The sequence below is a fragment of the Callorhinus ursinus genome, unplaced genomic scaffold (genome assembly GCF_003265705.2).
Source record: "Callorhinus ursinus isolate GAN/ISIS: 27379988/994484 unplaced genomic scaffold, GSC_fseal_2.0 scaffold45, whole genome shotgun sequence".
Classification (NCBI taxonomy): domain Eukaryota; kingdom Metazoa; phylum Chordata; class Mammalia; order Carnivora; family Otariidae; genus Callorhinus; species Callorhinus ursinus.
Genome location: NW_027397107.1, coordinates 4,762,468 through 4,781,432, shown reverse-complemented (window position 1 = coordinate 4,781,432; position 18,965 = coordinate 4,762,468). Strand labels below are relative to the sequence as shown.

The following is an 18,965-nucleotide window of genomic DNA, read 5'->3' as shown; positions in this document are numbered from 1 at the left end:
ACATTCTGCGTGGAGCACTGGGTGTTATGCACAAACAATGAATCATGGAACACTACATCCAAAACTAATGATGTAATGTATGGTGATTAACATAACAATAAAAAATTTTTTAAAAAAAGGACTGGGCCAGAAATACAGTTTTGGCATAAAAAGTATATCGAAAGCCAAAGACAAGGTGTAAAATCGAGGGGATACCAATTCAATAATTTAGGTAGTACCTGTAAGTGGGGCTTATGACATAGCAGAAGAGAGGATATTTTACTGAAATAACTACAGCAAAAGTAAAAATTATGCCCTGAGAGGAATAAGGCAATCAAAAGGGAGCAGAAAGGAGCACACCGAGGTCACCCTGGCCAGAGAGAGTCCCGCTCCCTTGCCTGTAGGAAGCCAGTGCCCTTGATGAGCCGTCCGTGGCACCCCCAGATGTGTGGCTGCCAGGTGTTTGCATTGGGTTATGTGGGGGGCACTCGAGAGCAGGGCTGGGCCTTCGCTTCGTGGCCTCAGTGCTAGGCATGTCTTGGCATCTGGTAAATGTTTGATTGATGAGCAAACCACCCACCTCCCTCCCTCCCTCCCTCCTTCCCTCCTTCCCTCCTTCCCTCCTTCCCTTTCTTCCTTCAATATTTTTTTTTAAAGAATATTTATTTATTTATTTATTTGACAGAGAGAGAGAGCACAAGCAAGGGAAGCAACAGGCAGAAGGAGAAGCAGGCTCCTCGCTGAGCAGGGAGCCTGATGTGGGGCTCAGTCCCAGGACCCTGGGATCATGACCTGAGCTGAAGGCAGATGCTTAACTAACTGAGCCACCCAGGCACCCAATGTTTTTTTCCTAAGATTTTATTTTTAAGTACTCCCTACACCCAACGTGGGCTCGAACTCACAACGCTGAGATCAAGAGTCACATGCTCCACTGACTGAGCCAGGTGTCCCCGCCCCTCTCCTTTCTGAGCCAAGTTCTCCATGTGTAAAATGAGGAGGTTGGACTAGGCCAGTGCACTGGAATCAACAGGGAAGCTTTAAAAAAATGCAGGGATCCATCCCAGACTGGTTGAATCTCAGTTCCCTAGTAGGAGCCTGGGGTTCTGTGTTCGAAAGTCACCCCCCATGTTGTTCTTTTGCAGTCAGTCCAGGAGCAGTCTGCAGACGTGTATTTGGAAGCCACTGGACCAGATCATTTCTGAGGTCCCCTTCAGCTCTAACATCCTGTGAGTCTTGTTAGAATGTTTGCAATATAATTCTCTTCTGGGAAGTGGGGTTTTTGCTTGGGGTGGAAGGGCCTGGAGGGGGAGAGGAGATGCTGCCTCTGGGGGCGAAGGGCAACTTGGGCAGGACAAACAGGGGCAGGTGTGCCAGCGGGGGTTTGGGGAGGCATTGAAGAATGGTCCTGGGAGGGACCCTTGGGGAGAGACCTGTGAGTAGTGACAGCTCACTTGCCCCTGGGAACCACGTGTGTTAGGTCTCAGAAATAGAGGTAAAGGACATGACCCCAACTTTGGAGAGGCTTATAGGCTGATGAGAAAACTCAGGATCCCGTCCCTCTGTAGGAATCGCTGCTGTAGCGGAAGTGGGGGAGGGGGGAGAAGGGCAGGGGACTGGTGTCTCGGCACTCAGAGAAGGCATGTGGAGAAGGGGGCCCTGGAGCAGAAGCTTGGGGCCGAGGAGAGTTCTCAGGCAGATCTGTGTTGGGAGCCAATGGGGTGGGGTATCAGGTATTCTGTAGTCAGGGGGAACAGCCCAGGCCCTGACACAGAGGAAGTCTATGAGAGTTGCCAGTGAGTGAAAGGCACCCGGGGAAGTGGGCAGAGACCAGAGGGGAACGGGCTCTCCACGCTGGCTGGAGACGTGGAGCTATCTCCCGAAGGGGACAGGCATCTTGAGGAGGACGTCTCTGTGACCAGATAGATGCTTTATAGCAACCACTGTGGCAGAGTGTGCGTTGGAGGGAGCTGAGACCAGATGGAGAAGACAAGTGGAAAGCTTTGCTGTTTTGCCTGGGTCCAGCGTCCACTGGGGCACCTGCTTTCTTGTACTGCTGAGCATCTCTTTGGGCTGCCCTTTGCTGTACTATTAGGGTACTGTTAGAGTACCAGGTGCCTCGTGAAATGAAGCACTGGCTGCTGACCGGCTCAGAACACCTGTGCCCTGGGGCCCCTGAGCCCCACAAGCAGGCCTTAGGTGTGTACTCAGGAGGGCAGTGCCAGGCATAGGGGAGAGAGTCCGCTTGTCCTCTTTAGGAGTTAAGTTTTATGTAGAAATCCGTAGTTATAGGTCAATTTGCCCAGCCATTGTAGCCTGGCCTGTTCAAGGACTCAGAGATCCTTCAAGTTTGTCTAATTTTACATGATAAACCGAAGCGTGCCCAAGACCTTCTCATGGGTACTTGTTGACAGCGTCAGGGCGAAAGCCCTTCTTGAGCTTCACTGGTTCTCACTTTTCTTGCCCTGCTGTTCCTGACCTGGGGCTTCATTCTGGGTCTTTCCCCATGTTGTTTGATTTCACAAGCTCCCTTCTCTATACCCATGGGCTCAATGTCTTTCTCTCATTGCTCAGCCAGAGTCCAGCTAAAGCTCCTGTGAGTAATGGCAGCAGCAGCTTACTCTCACGCCTGCTCGCTTGTTCCGTCTTTCCCCTTGCCTAGCTCCCATTCCTGGGACAGAAGGTCCCCCCTCTGGCCACCAGCTCAGGCATTTTCCTCCGCTCTCAACTCCTTCTGAGTAAGCATGTGTGGTCACTCGCTCACTCTGCCTGTGTGTCATACAGCTTGACTTCTTCTTTATTCTATTTTCACCTGGAATGCTCCTTCTAAAAGAGAAAGCTGAGGGTAACTTCCACTTACCCCTTTCTACACTCTTAACTGGTATAACAATAATTGAACACGTATTATTGAATGAACAGATTATATCAACACGTAAGCTGTATTCAGTCATGTGGGGGAGCAGGGTAAAGAGTTTACCCTCAGGTTGTAAAATATACCTCCATCCATCCTGCTAGTCCTTAGCCAACAAGCAGTGGCAAATTCAGGAAACTGAATTTTGTGGTTTCCCAGTCCAGTGTTCCTTAAATCTTGCCGCCTTTAACTTTCATTGTATAAATCTGTAACATGTTGTTTGCTTCCTTGTCTTACTAAACAATATACTGAATAGAGATCAGATTTTTCTTAATGTGTTCAGAGTGCCTCTGTCCTCCTGATGGCCTGTTTCTGAACTTTTATTAATCTGCTGTTACTGAACTTAATATTGTTAAGGGAAACAGATGACCAAGTTTAATGTTATCTGAAATTCAAAGCCTTTGATGCTGAGGGAAAGGAAGCTCATAGGTTTAGTGACAATTCCTTGTTCTTAGTTCCTCAGAGCCTTTTTTTTTTTTAAATTTCTAGATTCAAACAAGTGTGGATGTTACTACATTTATATATTTTACCTGTAACAACTTCAGTGTATTTTCTTTTTTTAAAGATTTATTTGAGAGAGAGAGCGAGAGAGAGAGAGAGAGCGCATGAGCAGGCAGGGGAGGGGGGCGGGGGCAGAGGGAGAAGCAGGCTCCCCGCGGAGCAGGGAGCCTGATGTGGGGCTCGATCCCAGGACCCCGGGATCATGACCTGAGCTGAAGGCAGACGCTTAACTGACTGAGCCGCCCAGGCGCCCGTTCAGTGTATTTTCTGACGGGTAAAGTTATCTCTTACTTGTCTACCTTTATTTCAAACTTCAGAATTCTTCCCTTTCCTCTCTAGTATTTTGAGGTGTGAGGTGTGATGAACAAATGTACATGTCAGTTATCCTCTCCCTCTCCCCTAAACCTTCATCTCTCCAGAATAAAAGAATTCTAATTTTTAAGTTCTTATTAGAAAGCTCTTCCGTCTACTTTATAACTTCAGTCTTATTTGTTAGGACCTCTTCCTATGCTGCTATGTCTTCCTTAAGGTGCAGGGAACCAAAACTGAACAACACATCCTGCTGTGGACACGGGGTGGTTTTGAGTAAGGGCAGGATCACAAGTTGTATTTCATTTCCAGTATTATTTCAGATAATGCCCAGTGTTTTCTGGGCCTTTTGTGATGAAACATGCAACGTTGGCTGATGGCCAAGCCTCTTTACTGAACAGCGTAGCTGAGAACCCATTATTCTAAAAGTGTCATTAGGGTTGCTTTTCCCTCAGTGTTCCTTCACATTGGCCTCCACTGATGCTCCTTTACCATAATTTCACCCATTCATGTAGCCTCCTGAGAACTCGTTGTCTTTTAGTTTTGCATTTTGATTTCTGCAGTAGTTTTAAGACCATTTGCAGTCTTGAAGGTTTCACTTTATTGCTTGATGGTGTGTTTATTGAGTACCTAATGGAGAATGCAGTGATGAATGAGACAGACAAGCCTCTTCCCTCATGAAGCTTACAGCCTAATATTCTGCTAGATCATTGGTTCTCAAGGCACCTCCTTTTTAAATTAGTTTTTTCGCAGGCCCTCCTTCTGTAGTGCTATGTATGTATGTATGTAATACATATATATGGATGTATTTATTATGTATTACATATGTATGTATTAACTGACTGAGACACCCAGGCACCCCAGTATTGGTGGTTTTTGTTTTGTTTTTTGAGAAGGTGGGGGAGGATCAGAGGGAGAGGGAGAGAGAGAATCCCAAGCAGGCTCCTTGCCCAGCTTGGAGCCCCATGCGGGGCTTGATCCCACAACCCTGAGGTCATTACGCTCGCTGAAATTAAGAACTGGATGCTCAACTGACTGAGCCACCCAGGTGTCCCAGTAGTGGTGTTTTTAATGGCTGGTCATCAGGATCACATATGTGGATACAGTTGGGTCCTCTTGTGGGAGGGCAGCTACCATTCTAGGTACTTTATGAAAGTATTAAGCTCAAGTCCAGAACTGGTCCGTGGGTTTAAAACTCTGCTGTTCATGGTTCCCCACAGATGATAATCACACTCTCTCTCTCACACACACACACACACACAACGTGCATTCACTGAAGTTGTAGGGAACTCAATTTTTTTTTAAATTGTTTTTTGGTGGAATTTTGACATTTAGAATCTGTGGAGATTCTGCCTACTAGTTCTACCATAATCCTCTTGTTCCTACCCCCTCGAAGAATTCTCACGGGCTAATCAGGCCTGATGAGATCCTTTCAGAACTAAGGTGCTCCCTCTACCTCATCTGTTGACATGTTTACTTAAGTGTTTGATAACATTTCTTGGGCAAGTAGTAGATCCTGTAGTAAACAATAGGGATCGATCTATCTGTCTATCTATCTGTCTGTCTGTTTTCAGTGTCCAGATCTCCCTGCAGAGAAGCTCATCAGGAGAGGGCACGGCGCCACCTGTCAGCCCTGGTGCCACTCCCCGCGCCTGGGGGGCAGCATAGGTGGTAGCAGGGGTCGCCCAGGCCACAGGGACGGGGGTGCTGCCTTGCCCAGCGACTAGGCGCCTCCAGATCACTTGCTGAGCTCACCATGCCTGGACCTCGTCTGCTCAGATGCTTCAGGGTGCGCTCTGCTGATGCTCTGCAGGGCGAGCCGGCTTTCTAGGCTGGTCTTCGTGGACACAGGGCAGAGGCCAGACCCAGGCTCTGGTCCCAGATGCTGTCCCCTGGCAAAATGGGCAGCGCGGTGTGAGGTGTGCGCTTCCCAGCCTGCAACAGGTTGCAGACACTGGCGTGCTGAAGCTTTTTATTTTGACTACACTTTTTATGCCAGTTAAGTTAGTTCACTGATTTTCTAGCTGGTGGTCCCCTGCTGACTCATGCCAGATGTGCTTTAAGAATCTCATATTAGTGATGTTTGGAGTCCTCTGTAAAAAGCTTCTCAAATGTTTTTGGCCTTCCTAATTTCTTTTTCTTCTTTTTCTGTATTAAAAATATAATTTAATAAAATTATATAAGCAGTACAACTTGAAATAAATAGTTTGAATAAATAGTTTGAAAATGCAGATAAACAAAAGAAAGAAAATAATCTCATCTGTTGAGATACTTTTAAGATTTTAGAGTGTTCCTCTAGCCCTTTTCGTAAACGCTGTATATAATAAAAATCTTTTGTTTTAAACAGAAATTGTACTGTATATATACTACAGTATCCTCCCCCTCCCCCCCCACTTTGTATCTGGAGCATTTCTCATAGCTGTAAATATTGTGCTACAGTGATGTCTAGTATTTAATTGTGTTAATATACTATAATTTATTGAACCAATTTTCTCTTGTTGGAACTTTGGTTGTGGCTCATTTTTTGTTATGAAATAATGTTATAAATAATTCTGCAGTGATTATCTTTGTCACATGCATCTGTATTTCCTTAGGATAAGTTTCTGGAAGTGGAGTTATTGGGCCTTATGTATGCATTGCTAAATTGCTCTTAAGACAGGGTTCATCAATTTATACTACCTTCAAAATGCTTACTTTGCAGGGGCGCCTGGGTGGCGCATCAGTTAGGCGTCTGACTCTTGATCTCAGCTCAGGTCTTGATCTGAGGGTTGTGAGTTTGAGCCCTGCCTTGGGCTCCATGCTGGGCATGGAGCCTACTTAAAAAAAAGAAAGAAAGAAATGGAATGCTTACTTTGCCACATCTCTGCCGATACCAGGAATTATTATTTTTAAAAGATTTTATTTATTTATTTGAGAGAGAGCACGAGAGAGAGAGAGAGAGAGAGAGAGAGAGAGAGAGCAAGTGAGCACGGGAGCACAAGCAGGGGGAGTGGCAGACAGAGGGAGGAGAAGACTCCCCGCTGAGCAGGGAGCCCCACGTGGGACTTCATCCCAGGTGCCAAAGGCAGACGCTTAACTGACTGAGCCACCCAGGTGCCCAGGTGCCCCCAGGAATTATTTTTCGAAAACCTTGGTCAATTCGGTAAGCCCCAAATGGCTTCTCATTATTTTAATTTGTATTTCTCTAATTTCTTGTGAGGTAGCAACTTTTTTTTAACGTATTCACTGTCCACTTGTGTTTCTTTTTTTAATTGTGTGCTGGCCACTTTTGCCCATTTTCCTAGTGGGCTGCTTATCTTTTACTTCCTGCTTCGTAAGGGCCTTCTCTAGAGTGAAGACATTAATGGGAGGAACTGTCACGTTGCAGATACCTCTGTTGGTTTGTTGTTTACGTTTTAACTCTGTGCTGGCAGGTTTTTGATGACTAGGACTTTTTATTGGTGGTCTTTTTCTGTATAGTTTCTTCCTTTGCTTTTATAACGGTACATTTTGGTTAATTTCTCTTTTCTACTTATAAGCCATGTGATACAAGGTTTAGAGCAAGGTTTAAAGAAATACAAGCAAGTACACCACGAGTCCCTTATTCACAGCTATTGATTGCTGCTGTATGAGTAAATAGAAAATAGGACTTGCTCTTTGGCTTTTAAAAGTGTCAGCTTTGGTATTTAAGATCCAAAGGTTAAGAGAGGTTTTTCCTGCTGCTGATGTTGAGCTGCCACAGCATTCCCCTGCTCTGATTTTCCTAGCAAAACATATCTTGCCTTCTCGCGAACCATTCTCAGCCAAGCCCCGAGATTTCCCTGTGTGGAGAGCGTTACTTTCTTCTGCTGTCCTTCGTCTCCGCGGTGAGCTCCCGGGACTTCACGTTAGGCGGTAGGAGGTGCTCGCTAACCCTGGCGCTCCCCGCCACCTACTGCCTCTCCTCCCTCACCAGCTTTTCTCAGCCCCTTGAAGAGACCAATCCATTCTGCCCTTCTCCCTCTATCATCCCCCCCCTCCAGAATGTAAAAAAAGGGAGGAAGAGGGAAAGAAAGAAACTTACACAGCAGGTATCACAGAGGCATTTCCTTCTAGTTAGGATCAGCCTGCCTAGTGGTTTATTTGGCTCTCCCGGATAGCCAGCATGTTCCTCTTGCTTATGGGCCCCTGTTTCTAGGAGGCAGTCATTTGTGTCCAGGAACTTGACAACTTGACATCTCATTTTAAAGAGGTATTCTGCCAATTGTATTTAGTTTAGATAATTGGTATTTCACTTTGCAATTCTCTACCATAATTAGCTATATTCCCAGTGGTGGGTATTTTTCATTTTCTGTGAGACCTCTTAAGCAGGCAGATGTGTTTTGTTGGGGGTTGGAAGGGGGGCAAGAAACCAAACCTGCAAGCCTGTTGATCCCAGGGGTTGGTAACGGATATACCTCTGCTATACCACCTGCTCCCCTGTGGTTCTTTTTTTAAATTTTTTAGACGATTTATTTATTTGAGAGAGAGAGAACCACGAGTGGGGAGAGGGGCAGAGGGAGAGGGAGAGAGAATTTTCAAGCAGACTCCCTGCTGAGTGCAGAGCCTGACGCAGGGCTGGATCCCAGGACCCTGAGATCGTGACTGGAGCCTAAATCAAGTCAAATGCTCAACTGATTAAGCCATCCAGGTGCCTCTCCCCTGTGGTTCTAAGTGGTCCCCACCCCCTTTATTTATCCTTTTTAAACTTATAAAAGCAATCAATCAGCACAAAAAGAGCCTTGGAAAAAATAACCCACTGGTAATCCCACCACCCTGCATAATTATCTTTCTTTTAATCTTGGCTCAAATGCATACTTAGTTTTACATTGTTCTAGTCTGACAATGTTTTTTTGTATTAGTTTTTTTTTAACTAAACACTGTAAGTGATTTTTTTTTTTTTAAGATTTTTAGTTTTGGGGGCGCCTGGATGGCTCAGTTGGTTAAGCATCTGTTTTCGGCTCAGGTCATGATCTCGGGGTCCTGGGATCGAGTCCTGCTTCGGGCTCCCTGCTCAGCTGGGAGTCTGCTTCTTCCTCTGTCTCTCCCTTCCTCCTGCTTGTGCTATTGCTCTCTCTCTCAAATAAGTAAATAAAATCTTTTTAAAAAAGGAAATTATTAAAAAAAGATTTTTTATTTTTAAGTAAACTCTACCCCAGCATGGGGCTGGAACTCAACAACCCCAAGAGCAAGAGTTGCATGCTCTGCTGACAGCCGGCCAGGTGCCTTAGCACTATAAGTAATTTTCCATATTGCTGTGTAAATGTCGTAGTTAGGATTTTTAATGGCCGCCTGATAGTCTATCAATTATTTAATTATTCTCTGTTCTTGGACATTTAGATTGTGTGTTTATCTGTCTCTTTTGTGTTGTTTTGTTTTTTTTTTTTAAAGATTTTATTTATTTATTTGACAGAGAGAGACACAGCGAGAGAGGGAACACGAGCAGGGGGAGCGGGAGAGGGAGAAGCAGGCTTCCCGCGGAGCAGGGATCCTGATGTGGGGCTCGATCCCAGGACCCTGGGATCATGACCTGAGCCGAAGGCAGACACTTAACGACTGAGCCACCCAGGCGCCCCTCTTTTGTGTTGTTTTAGTAATGCTGTATACTTTTGGGTATAGCTTTTGGGGGTTTTTGTTCTTAGGATAAGAACATTGGCCTTGGGGTTCTTGGCCCTGAGGATTTGCCACATGTCTGGTTCTGTGGGGCTGCTGTACTGCTTTCTGAAAGAGTAGTGTCATTCTGCACCCAGACAGGTTTTCAGTATAAGTGTGGGGCAACAAATATGCAAGCAAGTGAGGCTCTGGGATGCTGAAGCAGATGGAGGATTTGTGGCTGAACAAGGGAGGTGGTGGGGTTTTTCTTCCTCTTTCCAGCAGGTTGGAGCCAGCTAGCTGAGGGTTAACAGTGATTTCCTGATGGGCGGTCTCTTTCCTAGGACCTTGGCTTTCCTCTGTCACCGTAGTGCTGTTGTTCTCCTTCTCCAGAGCATGAAGGAAACAGCTGGGGTTTCTTTTCTTTGTCTATTAAGTTAAAATAAAATTTGGGGTTTCCCTGACGCTGTTCCCTGGCCCATTTGATAACCATGTGGGGCTTTGAGAGTCACTCTGCCCCTCACATTTAGTGAACCATTCGCCAGCCAGGAACAGTTTTAGGTGAAAATGAAGGAATCAAGCAGACACTGACGAGAGGAAAAAAAGGCCTAGGAGATGATATAATTTGCTGGAGTTTATTTATGAGACAGTTAGCATAAATCCTGGTAATAGCAAATCATCTTGGATTTGGTTGAATTCATCCAGCAAAAAACCAAAATTACAAAGTTAATGATTAAATACTAGGAGTTAAATTAGCAGAATTTATAGCCATGTCTCATCTATGAATCAGAAGTTTTCTGAAGAAAAGAGGTGCTGAGCCATGCTTGTTTTGTTTTTATTTTTTTATTTTTTGAAGGTCTCAGTGATTGGTTTTTTTTTTGCTAGTACATGTGATTAGGGAGTGTTGATAGTCTCTGAGAAATTGAGGGAGTGTGATATGAGTGCTCTCTCTTTTTGGCCATGCAACCAGCCAGGAATTTCCAGGTACTGATGTTTAGGACTGGCCAGGCGGGCTTGTCACTGCATATAAACTTCTCTTTCCACCCCTCCCCCAGTGTCCCCAGCATTTTGGAAACCTGTTGGGGTAAAAGTCAGGTCTGTGGCCTCCCAGAGTCTGGGGGGTTCATGTATGTGCGTCCTGGCTGTGTGTGTGTGTTAGTGTGCTGAAGATGGTGCTGGACGGAGTCCGGTGGGGTCCTGGGGATCACTGATTCTGTTCTGTTTCTGTTGTAGCCCTTGCCAGCATCCAGCCATGGGGGATATGAAAACTCCAGATTTTGATGACCTCCTGGCTGCCTTTGACATCCCAGACCCCACTAGCCTCGATGCCAAGGAGGCCATCCAGACCCCCAGTGAGGAGAATGAGAGCCCCCTCAAACCTCCAGGCGTGTGCACGGATGAGAGTGTGTCCCTGTCTCACTCAGGGTCATCCTCAGATGTCCCGGCCGTGAGTGTCATTGTCAAGAACACAAGCCGCCAGGAGTCCTTTGAAGCGGAGAAAGACCCCATCGCTCCCAGCCTCCTACACAATGGATTTCGGGGCTCGGACCTGCCTCCAGATCCCCACAACCTGGGCCACAACTGTGGGAAGTTTGATTCCACTTTCATGAACGGAGACAGTGCCAGGAGTTTCCCTGGCAAGCTAGAACCTTCCAAGTCAGAGCCGTTACCGACCTTTAACCAGTTCAGTCCAATCTCTAGCCCAGAACCCGAGGATGCCATCAAAGATAATGGGTTTGGAATGAAGCCCAAGCACTCTGACAGTTATTTTCCACCCCCTCCTGGGTGTGGGCCTGTGGGGGGCCCAGTCCTGGAGGCTCTGGCTAAGTTTCCAGTCCCAGAGCTCCATATGTTTGATCACTTCTGTAAGAAGGAGCCCAAGCCAGAACCTCTGCCCTTGGGGAGTCAACAGGAACACGAGCGAGGTGGGCAGAAGGTGGGGGAGCCTCACAAGGAGCTGGATGCCAGTCGATTCTTTGGGGAAGCTTTGGAATTCAACAGCCACCCCAGCAACAGTATTGGAGAGCCGAAGGGGCTTGCCCTGGAACTTGGCACTTGCTCGTCAGTCCCCCCTAGGCAGCGTCTGAAGCCAGCTCATTCCAAGCTTTCCTCTTGTGTTGCAGCCTTGGTGGCCCTGCAGGCCAAAAGAGTGGCCAGTGTCACCAAGGAGGATCAACCTGGCCACGCAAAGGACCCCTCAGGGCCCACTAAAGAGGGCTCCAAAGGTAGCCCCAAAATGCCCAAGTCACCAAAGAGTCCCCGGAGCCCTCTGGAGGCCACTAGAAAGAATATCAAGCCATCGGACAGCCCTCGGAGCATCTGCAGTGACAGCAGTGGCAAAGGCTCCCCTTCAGTGGCTGCCAGCTCCCCACCAGCAATCCCCAAAGTCAGAATCAAAACCATTAAGACGTCATCGGGGGAAATCAAACGGACCGTCACGAGGATCCTGCCAGACCCTGACGATCCCAGTAAGTCCCCCGTTGGATCACCTCTGGGGAGTGCCATTGCCGAGGCCCCCAGCGAGGCGCCGGAGGACGAGGTCACCGCCTTGCCGACTGTGGCGCCCTCTCCTGAGGTGGGCACAAATTCCGGGAGCCCCCAGGGTGACAAGAAAGGGGATGAGAGCACCCCGAAGGCCGGTGAATCGGCGTCTCCGTGCGGCAGCTCCGGGCCCCGGGTCCCAAAGGGGGCTGCCCCCGGTGCGCAGAGCGGCAAGAAGCAACAGCAGAGCACTGCGCTGCAGGCGTCCGCCCTGGCCCCCGCCACCCTCCTGCCCAAGGCCGTGCACCTGGCCAACCTGAACCTCGTGCCCCACAGCGTCGCCGCTTCCGTGACGGCCAAGTCCTCGGCGCAGCGGCGGAGCCAGCCGCAGCTCCCACAGATGTCGGTTCCCCTGGTCCACCAGGTGAGGAAGGCCGCCCCGCTGGTGGTGGAGGTCTTCAACAAGGTCCTCCACAGCTCCAACCCCGTGCCCCTCTACGCGCCAAATCTCAGCCCCCCCGCCGACAGCAGGATCCACGTGCCGGCCAGTGGCTACTGCTGCCTGGAGTGCGGGGACGCGTTCGCCTTAGAGAAGAGCCTGAGCCAGCACTACGGCCGGCGGAGCGTCCACATCGAGGTGCTGTGCACGCTGTGCTCGCAGACGCTGCTCTTCTTCAACAAGTGCAGCCTGCTCCGGCACGCCCGCGACCACAAGAGCAAGGGGCTGGTCATGCAGTGCTCGCAGCTGCTCGTGAAGCCCATCTCCGTGGACCAGATGTTTGTGTCGGCCCCCGCCAGCTCCCCGGCCCCAGCGGCCCCAGCGCCCCCCGCCTCCCCCAAGCCCGGCCTCACTGCGGCCACTGCCAGCCCAACCCTCCCGGCCTTGCCGCTCTACCCGGACCCCGTGAGGCTCATCCGGCACGGAATCAAGTGTCTCGAATGTCACAGGCAGATACGCGACTACATGGCTATGGCTGCCCATTTCCAGAGGACGGCGGAGGAAACCGAGGGGCTGGTAAGCAGACCCTTCCTGCGATGGCTGTCAGCCCCCGGGTTTGCGCCAGCTCCATGATTGGGCATGGAGAAAAGCTCCCTGATGTGGGGGCGTCTAATGAGTCTTAGAAGAAGACGCCTGGCTTGATGGTTAGTGACCCTCCGGAGTGCAGAGTGCTTGGTGTTTACTGGGGAAAGGGTCCTGCCCCCCCCCCCACGGGCGCCTCTGAAGATTTACCCGCCGCCGCCGTGCCTGTGGCCACGCCCCTCGTTCCGCTCAGCTCGCTCCCGCTCCCGGGCGGGCGGGGCCCCCTGTCCGGCCTGGGCCGGTGTCTGCTGGGCCGCCTCCTGGTCTCTGGGAGGCGCCAGCACGGGCTTCGCACAGGCCCAGAGAACCGGGGAGCGGGGGCTGGGAGCCGAGGTAGGTGTGTCACCGCTCCGCACTTCAGCGTGTGCTCTCAGAACCGGGTGTGTACGGCGTTGTTCCCCGCGGGGAGACTGCGGTAGGGCCAAGGCAGGGCTGAGGAAGGAGAGCAGACAGGCCTGCAGGCCGTGGCGGAGGCTTTGGGGGCCTCTTTCGGCTGCCTTCCCGCCATTCTATGAAGGCGGCCACGCTTATCTGCTTGTTCCGATTCTTGGTTACGCTGATGAGATTGGTTTTTGTTTTTTTTTGAAGACAGTCTGTGCTGAACAGACCCTTTGGCACCCTCCGTGTCGGTGGCTGTCTGTACTCGCCAGGTCCTGTGAAAGTAGGCCTCCAGACATGCCTCCAGAAGGTTCTCTCCTTCCTCCTCCAGGTGACTCTCTTCACATCCCCGACAAGCGCGCCCCCCTCCCTGAACCTCCCTAAAGCCAGGGCTGCAGAGGCCTGGGAGGAAAGCAGAGCAGCTTTTTACTTGAGTGCAGCAGGGGCCTGCATCCCTGTCTGTGGCCGAGGAGCTTTGCGCCAGTGGCCCGAGTGCGCGCGCGCGGTGTGGAGGGAGGCTCCCTTGTCGGGCCCAGGGGTGCGGGGGCGGGGGGGGGGGAAGTCGCACTGCTGCCCCAGGGGCTCCCGTGGCTCAGCCCAGGCAGGGCTCACCACTCACTGCTACAGGGTGAGACCGACTAAGTTTGGGGCTGAAAGGCTTGTAGACGTGGTTGCACAGAGTGCCTTGGAGGGACTACCTCACCTCGTGACTCCTCCTCGGGGCAGAGGGCAGGTGCCGAGTGGCTGGGACATTTGAGTTGGACCTGCAAGAAAAGTTGGGGGAGGGGGGAGGGTGTTCCAGGTATAGGAACAGAGGTGCGGGGAAAGTGCAGAGTGCATTTGAGGAGGGGAGTTGTGGAGCCTGGGGAGTGTTGGGGTGGAGACACGAGGTGGAGTTTGGTGGCTTGTGGTCCTTCTGTGAGGTGCTGTAGGCTCACTGTCCCCTCCCATCTTCGCCTTCTCTCCTCAGTTTATATTGTTTCTTATGAGTCAGATGGAGTGTGGCGACCCTGGCCCTTTGCTCTGGGGCTTCAGTCTTCTTGCTGTCCCCCACATAGCTGTCCCCGCATAGCTGACCACTTCTTCTAGGTCATGTGATCAGAACCGTTGTCAGCAGAGGTCTCATGCTTGGTGTTTTTCCACTGTTCCTCACCTGCCTTCTAAAATCTGAGCCCTCAGAGGTTGGGGTGTAGGATCCCCAGCTGACACCCCCCCCATCCTGCATCTTCTCCTCTAGTGGGAGCTGGGCCCCCGGACAGGAAAGGGAGAGGGGACCTAGGAGGGCTGTCAGGCTTCTCAGCCCAGTGCAGATCCCGCACAAAATCTCCTGCCAACAAATGTGATCTCAGAGTCTCGGGGAAAGGACAAGGTTTGAGGTCTGGAGTCAAAACCTAACCTTGCTGGCTGGTGGACTTGCGTTTCCTGAGACAATACCCAGGCTTCAGGCCATATGCAGGGAAGGGTGTAGACGGATGGAGCCGGGCGGGGCTTCACTCTAGTTGGTGTAGGGGCTGCAGGGGAGCACGCGCGGAGCCCGTGCAGGCCTTCCGACTTCTCCCCTGTGCTGGATACCCCTACCCCTGCAGGGGCTGGAGGGGGGCCCTTCCTGCATCCCCAGCTACCTTGTTGGGATGTTGTCAGCACAGACAGTTTCTTCTTGGTCTTACGCTTTTATTTAACTATAATGTCCTTGTCACATCCAACAAAAGGAACACTTGCTTAATGTTATCTAGTACAAGTCCATATACAAGTTTTCCCTTCATGTCAAAAATGATCTTTTTATAGTTGGGCTTGTTTTGAATCAGGATCCAAATATGGACCACATGTTAGCATTTGTTTTTGTCTTTGAATTTCTCAGTCTAGAACAGTACCACTCCCCACTCTGCCCCACCAGGTCCTCCACTTTGTTTTTCATAGCATTGATTTGTTGAAGACACTGGTTCATGCGTCCTGAGAATTTCCCAGGATGATTATGGGTTTGACTGATGCTTCCTTAAACAATTAATTCATTCTTCAATACCCTGTATTTTATCTGTCGACCAGAAATTGGCAGTAAAGATTGGAAATAGGCAGGTTTGCAGAGGGGAATATCATGTTCTTCATATTTCATGACTTCAGGGAGGCATAGAGTCCTTGATTGTCTCAGTTTTTTTTTTTAAGATTTTTTTTTTTTTTTTTTTTTTTTTAACGGAGAGCACAAGCAGGGGGAGTGGCAGGCAGAGGGAGAGCAGGGAGCCCAATGTGGGACTCCATCCCAGGGCCCTGGGATCGTGACCCGAACCAAAGGCAGACGTTTAACTGGCGGAGCCAATCAGGCATCCCAGATTGTCTCAGTTTTAGATACTAAGCACGATCGGTATGTTTAGGTGGGGATGTTCTGATCCCTTCATTGTAAAGTTCCCTTTTACCTAATTATTTTAATATTCGTTAATAATTGCTCCTTGAGTCAGTAATTTTATTAAGAGTTAAAGAAGGGTGTTTTGTAATTTTATAATTTCTCTCTCAGTTACTAGCTGGAGTTCTGTGTAAAATATCTTTCCTTCTTCGATGAGCACTATTTGGTAACTTTGAAATATAGTTTATGTTGGAAAATGGGATATATACTTAATTTATTTCCCTTGGTTAACAGTTTTTACAGTAGTGAGTTGATGTCCTAATAGTTTCACATAGTGTATTAAGAGTCTGTCCTCTACTACTTAAAAAAAATTGTGGTAAAATACACGTAGCATAAAGTTAACCATCTTCACTATTTTTTAAGTGTGCAGTTCAGTAGCGTTAAGTACATTCACACTGTTGTGTAACCAATTTCCAGAACTCTTTTCATCTTGCAAAACTGAAACTCTATACCCATTAAATAGCTCCCCACTCCCCCCGCTCCTGCTGGCCCTGGCAACCACCCTTCTGCTTTCTGTTTCTATGAATTTGACTCCATGTACCTCACATAGTGGAATCATACAGTACTTGTTTTTTTGTGACTGGCTTATTGCACTTGGGGCATAGTGTCCTCAAGGCTCACCTGTACTGTGGCACGTGACGGGATATCCTCCCTTTTCAAGGCTGAATAATATTCCGTTGCATGTTTGTACCACATTTTGTTTATCTACTCATCCGTTGATGGACACTAGGGTTGCTTCCACCCCTTGGGTATTGCTTGAATAACACTGCTGTGAACACGATGTACAAATATCTTTTGGAGACCCTACTTTCAATTCTTCCAGGTATGTACACAGAAGTGGAATGGTTAGATCATATGGTAACTCTATTTTTAATTTTTTGAGGAACCCCCCCCAGTGCTGTTTTCCACAGCCGTTGCACCATTTCACATTCCTGCCAACAGTGCACAAGGGTTCCAGTTTCTCCACATCCTCGCCAACACCTGTCATTTTCTGTTTTGCCTGTCTGTCTGCTTGCCTCCGATGGTAGGCACCGTAATGGGCATGAGGTGGCCTCCTCTGTTGCTCTTACAATGAACTCGTTGGTTTTCACATGTTTGGGATGTTGGGGTCAGTCGCTTTTCCATGGTCAGACTGTTTCGTCTTTGGTTGTGGAACTCTGTCAGGCTGGCTCCTACGTCCTGTGGACATGAACTCATGAAGCCTAAGAAGCTTCCTTACTTTCAGTCCCAACAGGATGTCCTGGGCACATTTCTTGTGCTAAATGTGGAATCAGCCATCCTTCTAAAGAGCCAGGTTTCTTGCAGTGAGGAATGGTATTTAGACGTCACATTCTGGGTACCAGAGTTGCTTGCTGGGTATATTTGCTACATGGCCTTTGCAGTGGCCAGGGCTGAGAAGTATATGTTTTTATTTATTTATTTATTGAAAAGGTTTTATTTATTTAAGTAATCTCTACACTCAGTGTGGGGCTCGAAATCATGACCCTGAGATCAAGAGTTGCTTGCTCTTCTGACTGAGCCAGCCAGGTGCCCCAAGAAGTATATGTATTTTTTTAGAAAAGATTTTATTTATTTATTTGAGACAGAGAATGAGTGAGCAAGAGAGAGCACAAGCAGGGGGAGAGAGAGAGATAGAAGCAGACTCCCTTGCTGAGCAGGGAGACGACATGGGGCTCGATCCCAGGACCCTGAGATCATGAGCTGAGCTGAAGGCAGACGCTTAACCAGCTGAGCCACCCAGGCGCCCCAGAAGTATATGTTTTTAAAAAGAAGAAAGAGGGGGTGGAGCACGTGACTCTTAATCTTGGGTTTGTGAGTTTGAGCCCCACATTAGGCATGGAGCCTCCTTTAAAAAAAAAAAAGGTTAGAAAAATCATGAGTTTATACTGGTATTCAAATGTAAAATTTTATGGAGTTTTTATGTAACTGATTTTATACTGAAAATCTTGGTTCCTAAGATTTTCCTACCACACATACATATATACACACAAATTTTGAAGTATCAATACCAATATTATTTTTAACATTAGGACAACTACATAAAGTCGAGGGTATATTTGCAGTTCTTTCTGCTCTGAGATCACATTAAGGATGTATAAGTCAAAATACTGCATTTTAAAGGTCACTGGGAACAAGTCTTTTTCCTATATGGTTATGTCACCAACTTGATACCTTGTTAGGTTAGTTTCTGTTTTTCAATTTTTAGGGAATGTTTTTATTTTTCTAGTTTAATTATATATTTTTAAGATTTATTTATTTGAGAGAGAGAGCGAGAGTGTGCATGCACGTGCATGCCTTCGTGTGTGCTCGGGGGGGAGGGACAGAGGGAGAGGGAAAGAGAGAATCTTAAACCGACTCCGTGCTGAGCTCTGAGCCCTATTCGGGGCTTGATCTCACAACCCCAAGATCACGACCCAAGCCCATACCAGTAGTTGGGCACTTAACCAACTGCACCACCCAGGTGCCCCAGTTTTATCTAGTTTTAAAACCTGGGGCCCAGGGGGTGCCTGGGTGACTCAGTCAGTTAAACCTCCGACTCTTGGTTTCAGCTCTGGTCATGATCTCAGGGTCGTGGGATTGAACCGTGCACGGGGCTCCGTGCTGAGTGTGGGGTCTGCTGCTTCTCTCCTTCTGACCCCCCCCTTCCCCACCTCCTTCTCAAATAAATCTTCAAAACAAAACCTTGGACCTGGTGACAGGTGTTGGAATTAAAAAACAAAAACAACAAAAAACAAAACAACCTATGTAAAACATTTATGTGATTCCAAGCTTAAAACTACATGATAAGGGCCTCCCTGAAGTCTTGGAAATCCCTGTTGCTTTCGCTCTATTCCCTCCTGCCCCGTGAGTGACCATTTCTCTTCACTTGTGGTTTACCTCTGCCTGGCTCCTGTTTTGCAAGTACGTGTGGGTGTGCCTGTGGGGGGGGTCATCCTCCCCCCTTTCTTACCGTTGTGCACCAAAAGTAGTATCTATATAAAAAAAAGGCTTTTATTATGGAACGTCCCAAACACATGTAAAAGGGATAACAAACCCTCCCTAAGCAACTGCCAACCCCTGGCCCGTCTCGTTTGACGTATTTTCTCACCCACCCCTCCCAGCTCATGGATTATTTCTGAACAAATCCCAACATCACTGTATCTGTAATAGTTCAGTGTGTGTCTATAAAATACGAGGTTTTCCTCACAAAAAACATGGATATAGTATCATCACATCTCAAAACTGATAGTCATGGTAATTTCTTATTATTATCAGACCTTAATACTAAGTGTCAAATGTCCCAGTATCATCATCAAGTTGGTGTTCAAATATCTCTCTTTACGGTTGGCTTGCTTGAATCAGGG

At 48.4% G+C, this 18,965-nt stretch overlaps 1 protein-coding gene across 4 annotated transcripts in view; it reads left to right on the top strand.

Annotated features, from left to right (window-relative positions):
• ZNF592 (zinc finger protein 592) overlaps positions 1 to 18,965 on the top strand; it is a 47,954-nt gene that overhangs the window by 14,371 nt on the left and 14,618 nt on the right. For all 4 annotated transcript variants that reach the window (XR_012375153.1, XM_025893042.2, XM_025893041.2 and 1 more), the window contains 2 exons: positions 1,122 to 1,205; positions 10,520 to 12,782. Coding sequence is in view for 3 of the 4 variants with exons in the window: in XM_025893041.2 (XP_025748826.1) it covers positions 1,122 to 1,205; positions 10,520 to 12,782 (2,347 nt within the window). In the remaining variant the exon portion in view is untranslated. The remainder of the gene's footprint in view (positions 1 to 1,121; positions 1,206 to 10,519; positions 12,783 to 18,965) is intronic.